At 35.8% G+C, this 26105-nt stretch overlaps 1 protein-coding gene across 1 annotated transcript in view; it reads right to left on the bottom strand.

Annotated features, from left to right (window-relative positions):
* Positions 1-26105, bottom strand: part of xpr1a (xenotropic and polytropic retrovirus receptor 1a) — a 77633-nt gene that overhangs the window by 48376 nt on the left and 3152 nt on the right. Inside the window, exon 2 of the mRNA XM_059504009.1 lies at positions 19578-19629. Coding sequence (XP_059359992.1) covers positions 19578-19629 — 52 coding nt within the window. The remainder of the gene's footprint in view (positions 1-19577; positions 19630-26105) is intronic.

Below are 26105 nucleotides of genomic sequence, written 5' to 3'. Positions count from 1 at the left end.
TACAGGTGTCATGCTGATTTGAGGTCATTCATGTCTGGAGCAGAAAAACAGTGTGAAAAGAGTTGCGCACCAAAGTTTAATATTGATGATTTGGGGTTTGGTCAAAATTGTTCATATTAGTTACATTTTAAGAGACTGATTTTGAGTCCAATCAGCAGAACAACACAACAGATAGTTTTCACGTTTAGCAATTGAAAGCTGGGGAGTGACAGTGATGGCAAATTTTTTTCAAAAGCTCTTTGCTTTGGCTGGAATTTGCATAATTACAGCACTTATCATGCAATCATGCGGAGAGTAAACAGTTTCGCCCAGAAAGGACTGTCGCCTTGGCAACAGAGGCAAGAGTTCAGCAGGGACATGATCACTCCTTGGCGAGGGAAGGAGGAGGAGAAAGGGGCAGAGATCACCAGATTACTTGTTAAAGGACACGTAAATCAAAACTCTGAGGTGCGGTTGTGCAATATCAGCGGTGATTTCAAGAGAATGAAAGACTGCCAAAACAAATTGAAAGGCATTTTTTATATATATATATCTTTTTTTTTTAGGGATCGCAAATCTTTTAAGTTGGGAAAATGGCTGACTTCTAAAAGACTACTGACCAGCTGATGACGATTTCAAATCTTTTTCAAACAATTTCAAATCTCATACCTTCATTTTCCCTACATCAGCCGAGAAAATGCCAAATGAAATTAAGGAGAATGTTATTGGATAGCGTTTTCCAGGTATCCTTGTTCTTAAACAACAACATTAAAGATGAAGATAAAGAATGTTGATAACAAACCAGTCTTGGGTTCCACTGACTTCCACTGTATGGGCAAAAAATACAATAGAAATTAATGGTATTTTCCATAATATGGATGTCAAATGCTACCGCCCACTGTTTGGATACCCTCGTTATTCAAAATCTCTTCTTTTGTGCTCAACAAAAGAAAGAAACTCATACAGGTTTAGAGCGACTCGAGGGGTGCATTAATTAACAACATTTGTTTTAATTTTGGGTTGAACTACTCCTTTAATGCTAATAATAAGTTTAGTATATCTTATATATATATATATATATATATATATATAAGTCCAAAATATCACAGAACAAGACATCTATTCCTGTTAAAAAGTTGGGTAGTGTCTGTGACCTACAGTATATTTCACCCTGAGTTCTTTCTGAGAAAGTATAAACATAGTTTATAGCGGACCCCTAAAGCTCAATTTACTGTCTAAAGACTGCAGGGAGGTAAGTCATCCATCCAGACCATGAATCAGAGAGCAGACTCTGGGCCTCTGTATCAACACACACTGCCTACATAACCAATACCAAAACACCCTATAAAAACAGACCATAAAGCATGTAAACACACACACAGAGCACAAGCCATAGTTTACACTGACAAACAGAACAATGCTACTCAAAATATATAATTACAGGCTGCTTCGAGATGTGTGCTCCCCGTTCCTCAAATTTCAAAGCCTATAGACAAAATGTTCTGAGTGATAGAAAAGCAACAACAACAAAAAAAATACTACTATAATGCTATTTAACATTTCAATCAGTCTATGTATAGCTTATAGCTGTCTCTCTGTATTCAACTGGGATGAGAGAAAATATTTGATACATTGATACATTATAACATTGATACACTTGGACTTAAAATCTGCAGAAAGTCTGAAGTCCTTTTTGTTCATCGATTAATCTGTACAACCTTGTCTAACCATCGCAAAAAAAATTAAAATATTAATTAGTGTAAAAAACATGAAAAAGCTGGTGTAAAATTTAAATAAAATAAAGTAGTAATTTTATTATACTAAATCACAGCGCAAAAAAATAGGAAAGAGCTTTAATGACAATATGGTGAGTAACTTTATGAAACTTAACAATTCAATCTGACCTTAGAAATATATTGTTCCTGTGCTAAAAGTCCTTCGTGCTTTGCTATTAGAGTATAAAAGTGATGGAATCAAGATTACATTAAAAGGCTTAGAGGTTGAATGTAAATAAAAAGTGCTAGAGAGAAAAAGAGAAGAAAATAAAGACAGAGTCAGGTGAAGACAGGAGGAGGTGGGTTGCTTATTTTTTTAGAGCACTTACGATGTCAATCACTTTCAAGGCCACTCTCACAATATGTGAATCTGCTGTTACCAAGCAACGCTCCTGAGTGCCTGGATACTTACAGTAGCTCTCATCCATCAGCCAATCAGCAATCAATGCTGACATCCGCAGTCCTAGTGGACCCACTGACCTTTCAGAGCGTCTCTGCTGCACTGCTACCTATACATCCACATACAACAGCCCTACCTGTGCAGAATGTTTATCTAACTAGCATCCATCTAAATATCCCATATGTTCTATCCTTAACCCAGTCAGTACATCCACCTGTCAAGCCATCCATCCCTTAACCAAAACACAAGAGCATCTCGACAGATTAAAACAAATCAACAGGTTTGCATGAGATGCGAATTACAACCTTGTGAACATTTACTTTGCTTAATATTTTATATTATGTTTGTAAAAACCAACATACATTTTTGAGGATTCTTTTAATGTTATAAAGTATTTTAGCATTTTAATGAAATGTAAATAATTTTTAAGAATTTAAAAGTAATTTCTTGACCAATTTAAAGCATAGTCGTTGAATATTCCTTTGTACTAGTGATCGAATCGTTCGATTAAACCGGTTCTTCTTAGTGAACCGGTTGAACCAGTTCACGAAATCGGACTGAATCATGGTGGGGAAGTCGTGGCCTAGTGGTTAGAGAGTTTGACTCCTAACCCTAGGGTTGTGGATTTGAATCTCGGGCTGGCAATACTACGACTTAGGTGCCCTTGAGCAAGGCATCAAACCCCCAACTGCTCCTCGGGCGCCGCAGCAAAAATGGCTGCCCACTGCTCCGGGTGTGTGTTCACAGTGTGTGTGTGTGTTCACTGCTCTGTGTGTGTGCACTTTGGATGGGTTAAATGCAGAGCACAAATTCTGAGTATGTCACCATACTTGGCTGAATGTCACTTCACTTTCATTTGAACCGGTTTCAAGCTCATCATTCTGCGCACAGGATGCGCATAAGTGCTCTGTGCCGCTCTATATGGGCGCCTTTAGTATTATAATACTTTTCTGCACAATCAAAAATTATTAATAATATCTAGTAGTCCTCAACTTGCACTGCCAATTATTATTATTATTATTATTATTATTATTATTTTATTATCAGCATTCACACTGTATAAATTATAAAATGCAGGCAAAATATCATAATATATACCGGAGAAATTTTGAACGTTTGGAAATCTAGCACAGAAAGACTGATGCCAAAACAAATCAAAAACAATTTTCAAAAAATTAGCAAAGACTAATATGATCACAGATATATCATGTAACTCAATCTTAAACATGAAGGTAATGAATGAAAAATAAAACCCTTATAAAAATGCAATTATAAACTAATCTGCATATTTCAAACAAATCCAATTCAGTTTATTAAAAAAAAAATCACAAAAAAGGATTCAAAAGCAATCTGTGCATTCATACTTTGAAGCTTTTGAATACTTCGTATTATTTAATTTTTTTTAACTCAACCGATCTTCATTTTGCTGCAAGGAGTGTTGTTTCTATGAGTAAACACAGGGAGAGTTCTCAGATACTCTCTCACTGACAAAAGAACAGAAACAGGCCTGTCACCGCTCATCTTTGTACTTTCACGCTGACAGCCCTCTGCTTCACAACTTTAGCAGAGTAAATGGTTCTCTAAACAGCCTGTGACAGCCTCTGTGATGTGAGCTTCAGTGTGCGTTTGATCCTGCGGGTAAAAACAGAAATCGCAGCTCCGGAGGAAATCTCATTCTATTAGAAAGCCGTACGAGATCGGAACATTAACAGAGATGCCGGTGTAAACTTCAGACAGCCATTAACACTAAGAAAGGCATCAATAATGCAACGCATCAGCCCAGTATAGCAGGTGAAACAGAGTCCTGCCACCTGCTGCTGGGGTTTTATGAGGAGATATGACTACCCCATGCAGCTCAGGGGTCATAAATGCTACAATAAGTGTTGTGTCAATAGCCTGACCAGAGGACATTAATCTCAACCAAAGTGTCTTGGCCACAGTTCAGCAAAGGATAATACACGACCACAGCCAACAATAGGAGAAAATGACAGTACACTCAGTTAAGCAAAGCCAGGTAGATATTTTGAACATTTTGTAAATTTCCTACCTTAAATATATAAAAACTTCGATTTTCGATTAGTAATATGCATTGCTAAGAACTTCATTTGGACAACTTTAAAGGCAATTTTCTCAGTATTTAGATTTTTTTTTTACACCCTCTGATTCCATATTTTCAAATAGTTGTATGTCGACTAAATATTATCCGATCCTAAACCATACATCAATGGAAAGCTTATTTGTTCAGCTTTCAGATGACGTATAAATCTCGATTTCGAAAAAAACATTACACTCAAGGCTGGTTTTGTGGTCCAGGGACACATATAACAGTTCAAAAGGCAGTAGGAGAAATTTAATGTCATTGAAAACCTGTTTACTACCAAGGCTGCAAAAACATATGAATTAAAAACAGTAATACTGTGAAATATTAATACAGTTGAAAACAACTGTTTTCTATATTAATGTAAATAAGAATGTAATTTATTATTGTGATTAAAAAGTCACCACTCCCAATTAAATGTGTTTAATTAAAATCAGTCATTACTCCAATCTTCAAGTGTCACATGACATAATCCTTCATGAATTCTTATATGCTGATTTTGGTGCTGAAGAGACATTTCTTATTATGGTTAATGTTGAAAACATCTGTGCTGCTTAATATTTTTGCAGAAACTTTAGATTCTTTGATCACCAGTAAGTTCAAATGAACAGCATTTACTTAAAAATAGAAATGTTTTGTAAAAATGTAATAGTCTTTGCTGCAACCTTTCAATTTAATTAATTTAATGCATCCAAAAAAAAGGTATTAATAGTTTTGAAAAAAGTAAGCTTTTTGGAATAAACCATGAACCTTCTTAAGAATCCAGAGATTCTTACTTGTAAGCATTTAGAAAAACATTTTTCAGGGCAGTAATAATCACCTGTGAAGCTTGACTCCTGAAAATTACATGTGAGCCAGCCAATATGATTACAGCTGGCAATTACAGGCTTTATTGTGCTTATGAAACTGAGATCACTGTAAAAACCTTCAAACTAACAGACATATTCATACAAAGTTTTCTTTGATAGACCAGTTTGATAATTTGGAAAATATAAAAAAAAATCTAAATTTCCTCAAGTTTCTGGACTTGCCAGATACAGCCTGTGACTTTGGAGATGTCTGCATTGCTAGTGTCTCACCTATTGCCAGCTGCAGGCTGTTGATAAGGAGTGAAACCCAGTGCTTTTCTTTGAGGACAGTAATAAAGTGAGTCACGGACACGCTCACGAAGGCCTGTCTGAGCTCTTTGTGTGACAAAAAGATAGGAGAGAATGCTGCTCACAACAATGGATTAACAGGCATGAAATGCCAACTATAAAAACAAACTTATTTGCATTTTCTTGCAATATTTCACCTGAAATATTGGGAACTTTTTTAAAAATAGGGTGAAAATACAACCTGGTGCTATTAAAAATAAGAAATAATTTTCTTTTTCATCAAATGGTTAGTAGAAACATTCAGAAAATGCTGATGGGTAACCTCAGCAGGTCAAACTAAATATTATATGACCTCTTTTATTTTATATGAGGTTTGACCCCCCCCCCCCATTGAATTTGGGACACTTCTCAAGATAGTTTAAATTCACATTCAGTACATTAGAGGTGGAACAGGTCAAAATCTCCACTTTACAGTTTTTTTGATGCATTTTAAACTAGTTCATTTTCAAACAAGGCATTTGTGGCTGTATGCCTAAAAAGAAGAGTACCCTCTTGAAGAAGGGGGCATTAATGATGCACAAAGAATCAAGCACAAACATATCCTGTAAGCCTGCACTGATATACATTTGCTATACAGTATACTGTATAGCACTGTCTTCAAGTTGAAATGCACACACTTTTAAAATTTTGAGAGTTTATATATGCATCCTGACACAATAACCAAGAAAAATCTCCCCATAAATAAAATGAGCTTCCCAGTGATTATAATCATGTCATATCTCACAGACACGTGGAACCTCCAGCTGCAGTTTACGGGGGTGAGAAATGACAGATCCTCATTGGCACAAATCCAACTGTGTCTTGACATCCAATAAAAGCACCATCCAATAAAAAGCACTCATTATCCAAAACGCAAGACACGACTTGGGGATAAGGGAAGAATGGGCTAGTAAAAAAATCTTTGACAGGGCAGACAATGTGGCAGACAAATTGTATAAATTTAAAAGCCATCATTAAAAGTCAAGTGCAATATTTTGAAGTAAGACTAAAATAATAATAGTAATAAAATAATAATAGATTTAGGAAATGATGCTGTAGCATCCAATACCTTATGATAAAGTTAACATCTGATTACTGTTATTGTACAGAGGAGAATAATCCTATTAGGTGTGAAGCGGATTGCTGTGCTAGAGGAGGTGGCTAATTTTAGCTTTCTTAATCAGCATGGCTGTTTTGCTCGTCTCTCTCTGGGAATTAATATGTATCTTGTTAACCATGTTCCATCATTCCAGGAAGTCATCTCTAAAAACACTTCTAACTAACATTTTTATCCTTTAACAACTCATGGGATAACTTCCCCAAGTTTCCTAACAAGATGTTATAGGAGAGCTGTAAACAGCACATGAGCAGAGATGGAAAGCTCTTGTCCTGTGTCATTCCTGTGCTTGTTTTGACACAGTACAGAGACATCCTGACTGCCTGGTGGTTTGAATCCCACTGCTAATGCCCTTAAGAATTCCTCTTCCATCATCCTGACGCAGGGCCCTATATACGGGAATGCTTCACTCGGCTTGATTTGATTATAAGCAATTTCCATGCTTGATTGAATAATACAACATTGACCTTGGCACTTTCATTTATTTTTTTCACAATGACACACATAGGATGGTAAAATCATTAAAATGCATAATCTAGACTTTCAAATATTTAGCAAACCATTTTCCAGACCTTTGCCAAAGAAAAGTAAACATTTTCACAACCGAGTATTTGCCAGGGTGTTATGTTGTTGCTAAGCTCTTCTGAATGTTTTACGTGCATTGGTTATGCCCACTTAAACCGATTTTTTATTATTTATTTTTTTGAATAAAATAAAAAAAAAAATACATTAATATACACATATTTAATGGAAATAAGAAAGTTTGATTACTATGATTTTTAGCCACACTGAAAAGGTCACTTCATAAATATCTTTGCAAAATATATAGTCAGTTGCCCTGATTAAATTAACATTTCATTTTCATGCAGAATGCATATACATACTTTTATATTTCTAATTATTAACAAAGTCATTAAAATTATTTACTCATGAGTTAAATAATAAATTACTAATAATTTAATATTCAAAAACAGTAAATTAATATTCAAAAACTTAATATTCAAAAACAGTATGAATGTCATATAAACCAGACACAGAAAGGTCAGATAATGCAATGATATATCATCAAAAAATATATATATATGAAATCTTGTCTAATAAAGACACTGGGAACCAGCTACAGGCTAGTTATGTGATAAACACAATGGAGCTGAACGTATGTTTCTAATGAAAGTACTGTATATTAGATGAATCTCTTGATATCACTAACCCCGCCTCCATTCGTCTTACAATCAAATCTCTCCTTTTATCTACTTCTCCAACTCAAGTCTACTTCCTCCCTCTCTCTCCATCGTTGCTTCCCCAGGGCTTACGTGGGCCATCTGTATAAAGCGTGAGAGACTCTGGTGTTGGATTACAATTAGGTTACAGTGGTAATTGGTGATTATTAATACTCATCTCGAATATATTACCCGCAAGCCGTGGATGTGCTGATATATGCATGTATCCTCAGGCGAGAATGTAAATTGTAAATTGCAGATAATCACTGCATTCTCGCTCAAAGAATTACACAGTCACTCTCTAAAAACTTTACCAGCAGATGTTGAACTGATCTATCAATACGCACATATGACCGGCTTAAAGATACCAGAGAATATTAACTTCATATAATAAACAATATATCTCATGCCCTAAAAACTAAAATTCTTGGTCTGTTGAGCTGTGGGTGATTTACATACATGCAAAACAACTACAGATCAACGCTGATTAACCAGAGCTATTCATCATAATCATAATATAAATTGTAATAAAATAAGATAGTAAAAAGCTTCAAAACACAACTAATTTACTTAATCTGACAGACTTCATTTAATTTCCAATCCAATAAAATCAGGGTTAAAATGCTGAGGTGGGGTTGCATCTGACATCTTCTCCTCTGTGAATAATTTATCATTTAATATAAATCAAGCTGACTGGGAACAATAACCATCAATAATTCATATAACCATTTCCCTCAGAGTGTCTGGCTTTTCAGAGAGCCCCTATATGATTAATATCTAAAGGCTCCTGGAGAAAAAAACATTTCTTTAAAGATAATACCCTGTTTATTTCAGTGATTAAATACAATGATGATATTATGTAAATATGTAAATTAAATGGGAGGGCTGTTTTTGTGATCTTCATGTCATAGACTTGGCTAACGAGAAGTGCATTGTGGGTGTTCAAGTGTAAAGAAATGAGCTCCAGGACTATTCCTTCTTCCTCTAATGCCAACCAATGCCTGTCAATGTCAACAGAGTTTCTCCAGTCTGTACTTTGCTCTGGGCTACAGTACGGCTTAAAAGGATCCAAGTCAACATGGGAATACACACACACCACAATACACACACACACTGACCCACAGGGGCCACACTCAAATTAAACCCACCTGCTTTGGCTCACAAAGGCACTAGGATAAATTTAGCCCCTATATAATAGTAAAATTTTTCCAACACAACCACTAAATGGGTTCTTGATAAAGTGCCAAGGTGACAAAACTGCATGAACACGATGACTAACAGAAAACCAGTAATCCTCTGAGAAACACAATTAGACTACAAAAGATTTTTTTATTTATTTACTGTTAGCCACAAAATCCAATCAAAATCTAAAACTACCTTTGTATTTCAGCACTTGCAGGACATCCTGTATAGATCTGCTCAATTTTCTCACATTGCTATGGGGGTGTTGGCACCTGTAAACTCCCTGGAGAGAAAGCCCATTAGAATATAGATGAAAGATGAATGTGTGGAAGACAGCAGACCTCTCAGCAACACAATCTGTTTTGTAGAGACACACTAGAAACAGATCAACCAATCAGAGTGCAGCAATCAAAGTGCAAGTGGAGATTCTGATGGATATGGTCTGAATTTTTTTTTTTTTTTTTGCATAAAGGAGTAGGAATGTCCCAGGATGACCTTATAGGAATGGAAACAGTCTGTATATTAAGTTTACTTGCTGAAATGTAGCCGAAGAAACTAAATTTATTCCTATCAAATGGAAATTCCTGAGCAAGGTCATATGTATATATTTCTTTTGTGTAACTTCACCAGCTAAATTGTGTGAACAGCTCCAAGCTAAATGTTAAAACAATTTTCGACATTACCATTCAAAAGGGAAAGGAAAAGGAAAAAGGAAAAGCTTTTATTCCGCAAGGATGCATTATATTGATCAAATATTACAGTAAATTCATCTAAAATGTTATGAAAGATTTCCATTTTAAATAAAGCTATTGTTTTGAACTTCCTATTTATCAAAGAATTCTGAAAAATACATTTTATTTTTTATAAAAATAAAAAAAAAATCCACAAAAACATAGGCAGCACAAACGTCCTCAATATTAATAAGAATTATTTCTTGAGCAGCAAATCAGCATATTAGAATGATTTCTGAAGAAACACGTGACACTAAAAACTTGAGAAAATGCTGCTGAAAATTCAGTTTATTAATAAAATTTAATTTAATCACAAAATAAATTACAATTTAAAATAAATTAAGACTTACTTTAAATTGTAATAATATTTCACAAGTTTACTATGTACTTACGGTATTTTTTGATTAACAAAATGCAGCCTTGCTTTGGATGAGACTTCTTCCAAAAAAAATCTTACTGAACCCAAACATTTGAACAGTAGTCTATAAAACAAGAAATCACAAGGCTAAGACGCCAAAACAAGAGAAAATGTGCTTTTGAATGCGTGGCAGAAATTTGAAATACCTGAGCATATGGTATCACAGCCGCCTCCTATAGTTTCCTTTCGACCTCCTCCCTTAGACACTGTACCCGAATATTGTGGGTGCATATAAATGAAAGGGAATGCATTTGAAAAAACAAACATTACAGAGCAGCTTACTCCTCTAGTCGCATATGACATCTATAGAAAATGAATAAGCTCAACAATCTGTTTTAAAACAAGAACTAAAGTGTGTATTCAATGGCTCATTTACAAAGGGAAAATATAACCTGCTAAATGTCAATGTGTCATAGTCACTTTTCAAGATACTGCAGTCAATAGTTTTTATGCTACACATCAAGTAAAGTCTAAAATCTTTTACTGTCTACACTGCATTTCTATTCATCTTTATGCCTAACATTCTGCGGCTTCTGGATATTGAAACAGGGAGTCATACGTGCATCCATCATGTGCTGTCTTAGATGTTTAAAAGCTTAAGTGCACATTGTTAAATAAGACCTTGACTCCTTCTGTCTCCCATAACCTCCTGTCCTCCCCTCCCCCTGTCCTTCCTCTGCTCCTGACAATCCCCCACACTGTTCGGCATAGATGTAATTCACAGATGAATTATGGATGGACTTTCATCTCTCCTGGATTTGGGGTTCACTGCTCTAAGAAACTGTAGCAGAGGCAACTGCATTTAACATGAGATGTGGGATTCTCCTACAGTCCGCCTGACTCTATCTCTGTTAGCTGTCAGTCCATGCACTAGTTTAGGCTGTCAATAGCAGATTTCAAACCATCCTGTCCTGTTCTGAAATGTTTCACTCCAGTACAGGAGGATGAGATTTGTCAAATCTTACTATGCATACTCTTTTTGCTCACTAAGTTTTTTTCTTCTTAAAATGCCTGTCCATCAGCAACCATTTTTGCAAGCTTTCATTTCACTTCATTTCCATTTTTTGCTCGTCTCGAATGCTTTTAGTATAAAAGCTCATGGCATTAATCAAGGCAACATGAAATCAAAAATTACTATTTCACTTTCCTACATGCCTAAATTTCCTGAAGTGTCCATGGTTTTATTGCACAAACATTTGCAGTGCACATTACTGTGAAATAAATAAATAAATGCATAAATAAATGTTACTAAAATTACCTTTTCACCTCTTGAACAAGTTTTTTTATATAAAATAAAATTAGCAAAAATAAATAAATAAATACAATTTAATAAAGATAAATAATATAAACAATACAAAAAACAATAATTTCTCTGAAAGATTTCTACCTTTATCCCCTGAATAATGAATTTGATTTACCAAATCAAATCCAGATAAATAAAATCATGCACTGCTCTACATTCTACAGAACAAATTCACTACATTTATAACAAATGTACAAATGTTTATTTATTCATCATAGTGTTTTTGCGTGTTTGTTTCTCCACCAAGAAGGAAGTAAAAACAACCCAGCTAGTGCACAATTAGCATCGAGCTGCACATCTGAGTGGCAGCTTGTGAAGAAGTCCATCAATAATGCAGAGTACTGGGCGCCGTGTTGTTTCTGCCAAGCTAGCGGCCCCCTTGAATGTGGCCCCTGCCTGGCCCCGTGTCCTTGGGCCAGCACAACTGGAGAACAGCGCACTCCCAAAGCTCCCCGATCGGAATCTGTGCTAATGAGAGACACGGAACCTCCACTCGTGTGCCGAATAACAATAACAACAACAACAAGATCTCCTACACTTAAATAAGACACCACATGTCTGTCAAAACAGGAGGAGGGGTACTAATCTGAAAATACAACTCCACAGCACAAGAGTTGAGAGAACGAAAATGCCATTGTTATTTATGCAATGGCTTTAATTAATTGGGTTATATGAACCTTGTATTCAAATGTTCTTTTAGGAATTGTAGGTAGTCCAGATGGTCTGTAAAATGGCTTATTCATCCCTGATAAATTAGCAAACAAAAAGCCAAATGAAAGGCAAATGTGATCTGATCTTTTTGAATACATGTGCACAGAACTGGGTGTGAATAAAGTGTGCCTTAATAATATAAATGGATAATAAAAACACTATGAACCAGACAACCAAGGTTTACTTGTGTGTGTGCGCGTGTGAACTGTGTCTAGACTCAAAGCTGAAGTAAGAGAATGATGCCGTTTGCTGCTCTTTGATCAGAACGAGCCCCAAACACTAATTACGCTGGCTGCTCTCTCAGCAGGCAACAAGCTGTTCACAGCTCCCCATGACAAGAGCCCTACTCAGCTTTAAATGAGCTGTGGGAGTGTCAGTTAGACAACATACACACACATACAAAACACTGGCTACGTTTAACAATTTTTGGACAGGTAGCAATTAGAGGCCGAAAAAGTTAAATGTACATATAACGAACAGCTGGAGGACCAATTTTTAACTTATTTCAACTTATTAGGTCAATTGGCAACATGATTGGGTATAAAAAGAGGTGTTTACATGAAGGCTTTTCAGTCCAACTGAGGCGTCCATCAGATTACAAACTGATTTTTTTTTTTTTTGTAATTTTGCAACACAGAAATGTGTGTGAGACTTCCTATTCATTAGCCGCTATAGGCATATAACTAGAAGGATAGAGTGCAGTAAACATTACAACTATTGGTGCTATGAAGTAGTATGTTTATAATTAAGACAATAAACAATAAAATAAAATGATAAGATATATCAAGCAGCATAACAGTCTGTTTTTGTACAGGTCAAATAACTGGAGGTCAGTAGTTTAGGTAGTTTACCAATAACATGTTTGACAGTAGCATTTTAAGTTTTTGTTCTCTAAAAATTACTACCATTTATAAAAATACAGTGTAGAAAAATAATTTAAATGCAGTTGTTTCTAACAGAACTTTCCAAAGCGTATGTGACCTACAGATACAAGATTTAAGGTCATCCAGTTCCTTTGTTTTGTGTTCTATAGAGACCAGGGCTCTACTGTATACTAGATACTTTCTTATCTCCCTGTGTTCATTCAACCAGGAAGATCATTTCACCTCATCTCTCTCGCTTTATTGGATGACTGGAGGTGTGCTCAAACAGCCAGCCAGCCAGGAGCTTAACCTGTAGAGAAGAAGATGCACACAATTGCTTTTCTGCCGGTATTGATTCAGCATCATTAAACCTTGAAAGGCTTGAGGATTCAATGGAAATGGGTCCTGAATCTGTCCATACAAAGACAGAAACAAAAAAAAGAGAGATTTCAGACACTTGTGCATGAAGACATGCCAAACGGATGGATATTTTAAGGATACTCACTCAGGAGAAATATACAATAGAAAATACATTTTATTTATTTGATTCTGGAACTGACTGGTTTGTGAAAAGTGATTTATATATGACAAGCAGAAATTATGCCAGTTTAAAAAAAAATAAAATAAATAAAACTGTTATGTCAATCATACACAGTTCCTAACCAAAATAAGCAGCTGAACCAGACTGCCACATTTTTCCACAATTTTCAATTTGGTGATACACAATTAACACCCCATTCTAGTAAAAATAATCAAGTATCATTAAATGTAGAAATTTCTACACTGATGACTTGCTATGCCCCTGACTTTCACAAGAACAAATTGCACTTATTTTTGCCTGTTACTGTAGTTACTGTTTGTAAATCTGAAGTAATGATCAAATTAATTTACGGTCACTTGATCTCATATCTTTACTCAATATACATTGTCTGCGTCCAAAATATATTGAACATATTTTTAACTTGAGTGCTGCTCTTTTAGATTGGCATGACACAGTCAAACACATCCATCTGCCTTGTTTACATAGAAAAACAATGGAAAAGTAGCACAGTGGAATGGAAAAACGTGTTCTGTGGAAACTAGCGCCAAGGAAACATAAAGGTTTAATGATTTACAAGACAACAGAGGGAGCTTCGTTGATTTGGTTACTAATTTCTCACTAGTAATGACATCAAACTTACCTCAACTTTCATATGCCATTTTAAATTTGTCTACCTTTATTGTGACAGAATTGAATGCACAGCATAGTGTATCATAGACAGCGAAGGATACATCTATGTTGCAATCATTGGATTCGGATTTGCAATGTTGCCTTTAGGGCTGGGTGATATATCTAACGATATGATCATGCACATTTAGTCAGTAAATCTGGTTCTGTGATTAACGCTAAATCACCATCACATGCTTTCAAATGGAGTGGCACTTAATAGACAGAGCCGTAGATCACTGACAAGCTATGCAATATCGCGTTCATTATCGCAGATCACCTTCGATAATGAACATAGTTGCCTTCCTTTGTATGCTGCCTGTTGAGGAAGCATTTTCCAGCTTTCAAATGAGTGCCTTTATCTTATATTTTATATTAATATTTGTTGGTATTTTTATAATTTTGTTTATTTTATTTTCTATTATTTTTTGTCTATTTGTGTTGCTGCTGTGTCCAATTCAATTCCTCCTATGAAGATCGATAAAGATGCATCTACATCCACATCTCAATTGGCCAAACCAGATACAAGCAAGTAAGAAATTAAGCAAGCAAAAATAGAAAGCTAGCGCTCATATTTCATTCACTGCTGTCTTGTCTTTAATTAAAACCTCTGGGCTCAGACAAAAGGTCCGCAGTGCAGGTTAAATACCACATGAGACTCCAAATCCATAAAAGTCTTGTAAAGTGCAGACGAAGGCAATATGTATGCACTCACCTCAATTACAGCTGAACTGAAGAGAGTTAAACTGGCAAGCTAAGCTGAAAGGCAGGACCACAATTTTATGAATCACTTTGTGGTGGGAGTCAGATGACCTTTAGGTAACCATGGGCAAACCATTTCTGTACCTTTCGAAAAAAAATAGTGTCTTGGCAAACCCCTCTGGCTCAAGTTCATATTTACACATGCTAATGAGCTTTGTTTGAAACAAATCTGCTCACAGTTGATCATGTTAGCATGCTGCTGCTAAGCTAATGAACCATTTCTTAAATAACCAAAAATTAAAAAAAAAAACAACAGTGTTCAATATTTTATATTAGACCAAATCATTTTTTTCAATGCTTTTTGTATTGTTTTTGTATATCATTGAACATGCTTTAAAATCTGAGATTACTTTCTTCATTGTTCCCTTTTAAAGGTGCACTAAGCGATTTTTGAAAAACACTTTTGTCCACAGCGTCGGACCAAGTCCCAAAACACTTGTAGCCAATCAGAAGTAAGGGGGTATGTCAATGTGAGTGCACAAAGACAGATCTTAGCAGATTGACTATAGATAGAGGGACAGGGCAGAAAAAAAAGAGGAAAATATCAGAGAAACAAAACATTAAAAAGAAAGGTTACGATCAGGCAAGAGGTAGGACCCGCGTTAATAGCAGCTTTCCAGCTGTGAAGAGAACTCAAGGAGCGGGAAGGGCTCAAATCTCACACCAAGTTTGCATCGTTTCTTCATGATAGGTGAGTAATGTTGATTTTGCTTGGTTTCGCACAACTTATCCGTGTTGTCTTTTATTTGAATATGCTTGTGTGTCATCTTCACTTGTTTCCGTGATCATCGTTGCCATGGTTGTGTAGGTATTTGTGGGGCAGAGATGTCAAAACAGGGGTGAGGTACTGTTGTTGGGGTATGGCCGTGTTAATTTTGGTGCTTTCAAATATCAACATCATTTGTCAAAAATCGCTTGGCAAAAAAGTGCAGATTTAAGTACATTGCCATACCATTAGGTAAGTGTTGGTATACTATGTTTGTCACAAAATAGGGGTCTTGCATAAGGGTCTACAGCAAGTTTACATTGATCTTTCATCCTCTGTATTTCAAAGAATTTATAAAAACTCTCACGTACCTCAGGCCAATTAGGGACCTCAAATGCTTATTTCCATATCCGAACACATTAGCATACGGTTTCGATTCGTGTTCCTGACAGTCTAAGGGGAAAGCTGACACTTTGAACTGCCGCTCTCTCAATATTGAGCTTTCAATATGACTATATCAGATCAGGCCAGAGAGAAAGAGGGCCGTAATAACCCAATAAATTGCCTCCCTTGGGCACCAGTGTGTTCACAGAATATCAAAACTTCTCTTTCTTATACTCCGCAGACTGTGATGGAAAAAGCTCCCTCATAAGTCTAGCTGTGGTAATAGAAGTTTCATGGGAGGTTTATTTAATAAAATCATCTCTTGAGCTCAACAGAATCTGACATTGCAAACCTACAGTATATGTGAAAAATTAGCGCGTTAAGCCTCACAAATCATGTTAAGAGTATTGATAGACAAGCAACTTAATATAAAAGCCACATGACAGGTGCTTCAATAAGTTTGCCTATTCCTTTACTCTATTTTCCTCCCTTTCATTTTGCATCAATTCACTTTCACTGTAGAGGGACATCAAAGCGCTTTTGAAAGAAAGAAGAAACCACACCACCACAGCTGAACTGATACTGGAAACTGTGTGGGGCTTCAACTGAATGCTGGGAAAGCAAGAAAGCCATTGATCTGTATGGATAAATTCTGATGGATTTAGACACTGGCATCGATTATAATAATTTACTGGCCACATTATCATTAAGACTTAAACCAGCTTAATCCAGTAGTTACATGATATCACAACTGTTCCTCAGTAGATCACTGCTTGTATTTAAAAAGAAAAAAAGCTATAACTTGAGTAATTTTAAGTGTACCTTACCTTAAGTGTAAGTCTATGGTATTTTGCCTAGAGATGAACCGATATAAAAATTCTGGTTTATTCGACAAGCCGGTAATTATTTTCAGTTAAATTACTGCTATTAAAATTTTTAAATGTTGTATAAAAAAAGTTTAAGAAAATACTACAAACTAAAATCATCCATTTTAAATGGTAGTAGTGAATGTATGCATTACAACATTATATTATAGTGTACAGTATAATAATATATATTTATTGAGATATGATAAAGATTACATTTAACAGTGATATTAAATAATGAGTGTAAATGTTAACTTTAAGTGAGTGTTAGACGACAACAAAGGTAATCTAAACCTTAAAAAATGTGAAATAAGCATTAACATTCGAATAACCAATATTGACCAGAATATACAATATTGATAAAATGAAAAATAAATAAAATCTATCATATTGTCCTATAACCGATATGGTAGAGATATATTGCATGCCTAATTATTCGCCCATTTTATCATCCTCCTCCTGGCTAACAAAAATGCAAGTCTGATTGCTTACAAAAGTAATAACACTCTCTCTGCAATAAGCTCCATGAGCAAATATGTGGGATGAATTATATAACTAAGTTTAAGTTCAAATGTCTAACCCAAATGATAAAGGTTCATGCCACAGAAATTACTACTAATAAAAATTTCTGTGTTGGTATTGAGTAAATCACAGTTACAAGCAACCCGTGGATTAAAGTAATGTTAAACCAGGGTAACTATATACAGGAAAAAGTATTTGTATGCCAGTAAGCAAAGCCCAGTTAAAATGCAGCTCAGCCACTTTCCTCTTTTCCACCCAAAACGTTTTAACACAATAAATCTGTTATCCTGACCAACAGACATGCCAACTTTGCTTTCATTTTCCACCTCAATGAAACCCTGAAGTCCAAAAACAAGGTCAAATGGCCTGCCAGATGCACACACAAAGTCTGACAGAGACATACAGAAGCAATGACTGGAAAGAACATCTCTTCTTTAGTTTGACAGGATCTTATAAACACACACACACAATCTCCAGAGGGCTGTTTGATGGATGCCAAACTGTGTGGACCTTCTTCAGGTGTCTGGCACTGTTATGAATGGCTTGCTCAGTCTTGTTTCTGGCAAAAAATACATCGAATCGCTCATGATTCCAACTGACTCTCTCATAGGACACTTTAAACTAGAATTAATTCTTGCATCATATAATTTAATGTTACGGCAAAGAATGGTGTGCCATTTTCAATTTAAAGGGGTGGTCTGTTTCGCTTTTTGAATATTAGTTAGTGTGTAATGTTGCTGTTTGAGCATAAGCAATATTTGCAAATTTACGAAGTTAAATGTTCAATGCAAATGGAGCGATATCGTCTTTTAAAATTATGGAAGTATAATGCCCACAAAAACAGCTCAAACAATGAACTGTTCCAATTATACACTTTTTTTTCACATAGCTTTGAGTAGTGTTAAACATGGACGCGCATGCGGTTGTCATACTTTATTAAAGCTTTTATATGAAAAAATACATAAGATAAAATAACCTCTGTGTCTCAATCAGGCTCAAATTGATAAGCAATACTGATGACGTCATTGTTTACAATACAAACGAAGCACATGCCGCTGACGTGAGGGGCGTGGCATACACTTAAGGTTTAGCGAATCACAACACACTGACCCAGCTGACCAATCTGAGTCCAATGCTAATTTCTGAGGGAGGGGCTTCATAAAAACATTAAATCTATTCATTTAGCAGACGCTTTTATCCAAAGCTACTTAAAGTGCATTCAGGCTATACATTTTAAATACCAGTCATGAACACACATACTGAAAAACAGAAAATCATCAGCCCATTTATAGGAGAAGGGACAGGGAGGTGTAGAATAAAGGTAAATTATGTGAAAAATCATGCGTTTTTTTAAATATGAAGCAATAACGCATGTTAGACTGCCCCACATAAACACAACCAAGCCTAGAAAAAACAGCCAACCAACCCTTTAACCCTCTGGAGTCTAAGGGTATTTTTGGGGCCTGGAGAAGTTTTGTCATGTCAGATATATCTCTCATGTCTCTTCGTTGAGTATTCACGGAGTTACAGGTCATTTTAATGACGTGTTTGTAAATAAAGATCAGCGCAGACAAAGGCTGCAGACAGCACACCTTGTTTGTTATCTTTATTTTATAAGTGCACAAAGTTTTGCTGTTATTATGTCTGTATCCAAAAAAAAGTAGACCCTTTACAGATTCAATTGATGTATTGCTCTTATCTGTACGATTAAAACTGAAAGTGTAATTTAAGTTCTTTTCGGGGTTATCAGGAGAAAATGACTCAAAACGCGTATCCGCGTTAATCGACTTCAAAGGGTTAACGTCACATGAAACCAAGACATAAAACTTTATCACCGACGTCTCCAACCAAATGTTCACCTTGAAACATCCACCATATAGGAAATCAGAGGTAATAGACTCATTTAAAAGTACTTGAACAACATAAACGCTGCATCATTTTGAAACTCAGTGACTTGAAACCCTAGAACTCTGTTTACTTCTTTGCGACAGTGCCTCAGATCAACTAGTTCCCCGTCGCACCCTGTCACCCTCACGCCTCGCCGGACATCAGACGTCCTGTATTAATTATAGCTATGCCGAGCTGCCCCACTGTCTTGGGAGAGATGTGGCAGTGAGTTCATGCTAGGGTGGTGGAAACGAGTACAGAATAGAAAAAAAGTTTGGTCGGTTACATGTTCAGAAGGGAGTTTCCTTACCTTCTATGGACGGGGCCTGGTCCTGGGCGGCATAGAGCATCTCCTTGAAAGCCTGTGTCAAAAAAATAGACACGGTAATGATGAGATCACAAGTCTAATGGTACAGGTCAATAGGACAATGTTGTATAGAAGTCTTACATAGCCCATTAAGGCAACTTGTCTTGGCAAAGAGAGTTGACTTGGCTGGATATGTAGGCTAATTGAGGTTACTTCAAACATTGTTCTAGCATTTAATAAGGGCATTGTTGTTTCTTTAAACATGAATATTAAAATATTGTAATTATGACTTTCAGTTCTTTGGGAATATGGTTACCTACTTCTCTTAGCATGTCATTAACCTTGCAGATAATGAAAAACATTGGACAATTGTGCATAGTCTAATTCCAGAATCTTCCGGCTGTGAAAACATATAACTTTATTCCCTAAGGTCTCTGATAGATTCTTCTGTAGGGTTGTCTCAGTAATTTGAATTTATTTTATTTTATGACAGCAAGGTTTATTCTCAGTAATTGATATAGTTTTATTCATTCGAGAACTGATTTTTTTTTTAATTAAACAATTACTTTTTTTTAAGCATCTTAAAGTATGCTTTAAAATATGTCAACATGCTTGTCAACAATATTAAGGACAATTAAATCAATTTCGACCTGAAATTACAGTAATATTAAACTATAAACTCTACAAAAAAATAAAAAATTTACATATAGACCAACAGGGCCGTAGCTGGGGTTAGCGGGGCCCCGGTGCAGGCTGTACCAGTGGGCCCTGTTTGAAATTGTTTAATTTATGTTCATTTTATTTATTTATTTAATATTTTATATTAATTAAATATAAAATAGAACTGCATAGTCTTCACTGTAAAAATTAAATTAACAGTCAAACCCAAATATATTCAGACACCTTCAACATTTCTTAAATTATCACAGTTTATTTGCTCTAGTTTATAAAATGGTAATTAAATATGACAAGAACTCAGAATTGAACTGTCAGAACAAATTCATCTTGATAATGTCAGATAACTTTGATAGAAAGATATGTAATGGATTACAATCAACCAAAACTTCAGACAACTGTTAGTATGACAATATTTGCACAACTATCAATACTTTGTTGAACAATTACCAAGCAATGCTTAATTTTGTTCAGTCTGTGGTGTGACAAGGTTGCATTAGCAATTCAGGAAAAAAAAACACTTAAGCAAAACATGGTGAGGTCAAAGCATCTGAATAATTTTTGGTCCCATTTTTTTTTTCTATCAACTTCACTAGTAGTCCAATGTATGAAGATTTTTTGGGTATAATATGTCACAGCTTGCTTTATTTTGCTATACTCGCTTACCTACATTAATTATAGTGTCCTGCACCTACTATTAAAACTTAAAAAATAAAAAAAATGTAAAAAAAATTATCTTTCATTTTCTTGGATTAACATTACAGCAGTTCATAGCTAAATTAGGCGAGGTCACTTTAAGATACGATGAAGCATCCAATATAAATACACATCCGAAATTTTTCTCAACTGTTTACTTTCACTTAAGACATAACCGACAGTTTTTTAGAACATACTTTCCAAGATGGGTATTTTGACATATTTTGTATGTTTTTGTCGGTACAAGAGCAAAAAGAGGCAAATTCTGTGTTACAAAAGTGTTTTGAGACGCCTCTGCGGGAGCCCTGAACACCGCGGTGCTGAAATGGGCTTTTTCACATCCTTTTCTGTTTGTTTAAACTGCGATTTGTTTTTGTTCGTTCAGGTGCAGGAGGAAGGTCGAGGAGAACTTCGCAAAGGAGAGCTCGGTTTAGTGTCGCTGTCTGTCAGACGCGACTCTGAGACTGTGAGATGCGTGCGCACTGAACACACCGCGCGAGTTGAGATTTTCCGCGTCTTGTGTTTGAATGATTTAAACTCTTTTGAATGTTTAAATTGGAAAGTGGTCAGGCTTAAAAACACATGAAAATGATAAGCTTTCGTGACGACACGCAGCAGTGGCCTGTCAACTGTCCTGATCGTCTTTTTAGGCTAGCCTCAGGCAGACGGTTGAGATCGCCGGGGGCTCCCCTCGGCCGTGGGCCGCTATAATTGTCACCACTTTTCACCCCACTTGCGACTAGGGATGCACCGAATATTCGGCCACCGAAAATTTTCGGCCGAAAATTAGAATTTTCGGTTTTCGGCCGATAGACTTTTATCACCGAAACAACACGGCCGAAATGTTGTGATGACGCAAACAGAAACCGTGACCTGCACGTGCACCTGCATAGCGCAGACCACGAGCTCCCCGCGACATTCACTTCACACCAGTGAGAACATTCTCTCTCTTCTTATTCCTTTATTCGGAGCACTAAAGCGTCTCCTAACAAAGAGATTAAGACGGACCACGAAGTGAAAACAAAGAAAAGTAGAGTCTGTTAGCACACGTCTCACTTAGATCTTTTCGGATCCTCTGCACTTCATCGCGAATGTGCTTGATCCGCGTTATAAAGACCATTACTTGGATGCGGAAATAAGGCAGCGCGCACGAGAAATGATCCAGGCCGCGCTGGATGCGGAGAACCCGCGTGGAGACGGAGAAGCGCCAAGCGCAGGAGACTGATCAGAGCGCAGAAAAAAAGACTAGTCTCTGCACCAGATGAGGGGCATGCACCCTCGTTGTCTGATGTGTTCAGAGAAATTCTGCAAGAAAGTGCCTCAAATAATACTATTACGTTGGCTATTTTGTTCTTAGGCTACTATATATGTGACATTATATATATATATATATATATATATATATATATATATATATATATATACATACACACACACACACACACACACACACACACACACACACACACATACATATTCTCAGATTGAAGCCATTTTTCTGCTAGATTTCTGCTTTAATTTGATAAAAAAATTTATTTATGCCCTGGCCCTATTTAAATACACTCTCTCAAATATTTCTCAAATGTCAGGCAGATGACAAGCTCAACTGCTCAACAGCTAGATGGTTATCTGTCTGAAGTCCCCATCCCCAGAAGTGATAACCCTCTTGCCTATACTGGAGAAGTAATGCACTTTCTAGTCCTACAGAGAAAAATTTAAAATGCACTTCACCTAAATGCACTTTGTTTTTATGAGAGAACAGTAAATTTTAAAACCTTTCTGCAGGCCAGTAGGCCTGTACATTATTATTTAATATACACATGAGTGGGATACATTTTTTGTTTGAATTGTATTTTAATACTGTGCATTGTTGCAATGTGCTTAATAAATATTTGCATAATTTGTAATTATGTATTTTTATGTTTTTTAAAAATAATTTATGTAATTGTAATTATCTTTGAAACTTTAATATTAATTTATGCAATTGCAATGTCTTCATTTTAGTAAAGTTAGTACACGGTCATAGCAATAAATGCAATGGTACTAATAATTGGCATAATTTCTTTCGGTGTTTCGGTTTCGGTTTTCGGCCTTGGTTTTCTCTTTTTCGGTTTTCGGTTTCGGCCAAGAATTTTCATTTCGGTGCATCCCTACTTGCGACGGCCCTGTAGACCAATTTTGTCAGGTAAATTAAAATAAGATTGATGGACTAAATTAACTGGTTTTAGTCATGTTAAAATATAATTTGATATGTTTAAATAAATGTAATATATTTTAAATAAATACATCAAGTTAATTTAGCCTATCAAGCAAATGTTTATTTACCTGACAAAACACTTCTACAATGGAAGATATTCACTTCTTTATATAAAAAAATAAGATCAATCGGATGTAGTCAACGTAAACATTTAGCACACGGGATGAAACGTTCTCAGGCAATTTACTACACAAACTGCTGTCCATGCAGGGATGTGCTCAGTCAATATATAGCATAGATTGAAATGCATATCTAGACACAACAAAAGACAAAATCACAATCAAGAACATTTATTTGCTAAGCAGACATCCTTCGTTCAAGCTAAACGCCAACCAAAGCCAATTAACATAGGGCTGTACAGATGCTGTGAACACTTCTTTTCAATATAAACCAATCTCACACTCAAGGCCAAAGCCTGGCCAGTGTGTCAACCAATGAAATAAGAGAATCGTTAAGATGGCGACATTGCCATGGCAATGGTGCTGATGACACAAAGGCTAGATGTGCTCTATAGAGTATTCAACCAAAGACTGTAACCAGGATACATTTCGCACTATACATCTGCCCATCCTCCAGAACTATGTGTGCATGCATTTGTGTGAGGTTTGGGCAGATCTTTGCGTCCAGCGAGCCTGACAGCAGATGTCATACCAGTGGGAGAGGGAGCGCAAGTCCCTGTGTGTGTATGTGTTTGTGTGTGTCAGTGCATGTGTGAACAGCAGGTCTGTGAAGTCAGCCAGCAAGATCCATACCATAAATCCCAGCCAGTAAGCAGACACGCTGTTTTGAAGAAATATAGTGTATGCATGCTCAAAACAAGCTATATTATGTATTCGGTAAAGCAAGTATCACTAGAACTATCACTCCAGGTAACATTGTTAGTTTTAGTGATTTATTCCTATAAACCCTTTAAATGAAAAAAATTGCCCCCCAAAATCTGACTTGTACTGTTGTGCTACACACGTGAATTCTACCTCATATTGGACTAATATAGAGGACAATAAATCAGGAGATATTAATCTTACAGATGTACATTAATGGAAGTAGGGGTGAGTGATATACTGCTAAACACAATTAACCAGTAGAAATTTTTTAACTGGTAGAGATTTTGGACTGTTGTTTCTATCGCTGTTACAAGCTGACACAATGTTGCTGTGTTACATGGGCACAAGACGTATTGTTTTGCATGCATTTTAATGCATTTTGCATGCATTTTTGCATGCAGTTAAATGCAATCAGCCGCGAAAGATAACTCATTTTGGTTTCGTCTGAGAGTCATGCGCACAGGAAGATGGTACTCATAGGATGTGGGAGTATTGAACAGATTTATTTTTGATAGGCCTTAAATGGTTAAATGCACACAATTTTGTGTCAAAATGCCTGTTATTTTAAGTATCATCACAAACAAAGTAATTTAGGTCTTAAAGGGTTACTCCACCCCAAAATGAAAATTTTGTCTTTAATCTGACACAGAATAGCGTACACTGCTTGTGTTCAGTGGATGTTCTCCAAAATGGCACTACGGTGATGAAGAGAGACACAGAGGAGACAAATGGTTGAATAAAGTTGTTATTTTAGTTTTCTTTGTATACAAAAAGTATTCTCATCACTTCATAAAAATTCAGATTAAAGCACTGATCACAAATGGACTATTCTGACGATGTCTTTCATACTTTTCTGAACCTTGAAAGTGTAACTTACTTGGCAGAAGCCCCTTTTTTTATCCAAAATAAACAAAACTTTTACGGGTTTGGAACGACATGGGGGTATGTGATTAATGACAACATTTTCATTTTGGGGTGGAGTATCACTTTAAGTGAAAGCAAACAGCTAAGAAAGAAAACACACATGTAACAGTATATTGGATCTGGGCAGATCTTAAAGTGACAGCAGTCTAATATTCCTCCTGTCTGTCATTCATGTTAATCAAACAACAATGAGAAAATCTGTCACTTCTATCGACTAAATCTCTTTTGTAACTTTAGTAAGAAGAATATATTTAATTTACACAGTGAAGAATATACAGTGTTTTTATACATTAGATACATTAGAGTGTATGTAGCATTTCTTATTTATTTGTTTTACTTTAGTTTTTTGTCCTATTGCTTCTAACTAGTTTCTTATTCTTATTTAATCTCAGACAGTTGTCTTCAGTGAGTCTTCAGTTTACTTACATTTGTGATATTGACATTGGTGACAATTATGAAATTTCAATGGTATCAAATTTTTTTATATAATAAATACCTTATTTAAAGCAAAAATAACTATATCGTGAAATATATTGTTACAGTGAAATAAAATTACTCCTATCGTGAAATAAGATTTTGGTCATATGCTTATTTTAAAAAATAAACAAAAAACCTATATCGCAATGTTGTTACAATGAAATAAAATTACTCATATCGTGATATAAGATTTTGGGCATATCACCCACCCCTAAAAGGAAGGATCCAAGCCCTGATTAGGGATCACAAATACATGGTTGAATCCTCTCATTTTGCACTCAGCAAACAGAGTAGCAACCACACAGAAAACCACTCTGAACACTGGATAGAATCACCAAAGTAGCAACCACCCAAGAACCCTAACAACCAGCTACTTTTAGAACTACGTTGTTTCAATTAAAACATGGCATTGCTAAATATATATTCCTAGTCAGCTTTAAAAAAAGATACTAAAGCTACTTAAAATGCACATGGCGGAGTGTGAGACCTCATTAATTTATCACTCAATCGGTTTATCAGTTTATCAACTGGGAGACTAAATGTGTCATCAACCTTCTTTCACCCTTCTATTATTGTAATCTTTTTTCCACTTCAGCATGTATATCACTCAATGTGTTAATATTTTCAAGGTCAGTTGTTGTTTAGATGTTATGTGTTCAACAATACACACATTGCATT

Source organism: Carassius carassius, chromosome 21 (assembly GCF_963082965.1).
Source record: "Carassius carassius chromosome 21, fCarCar2.1, whole genome shotgun sequence".
NCBI classification, from domain to species: Eukaryota; Metazoa; Chordata; class Actinopteri; order Cypriniformes; family Cyprinidae; genus Carassius; species Carassius carassius.
The sequence above is the reverse complement of the archived record's forward strand: the minus strand, read 5'-3'. Positions and strand labels throughout refer to the sequence as shown.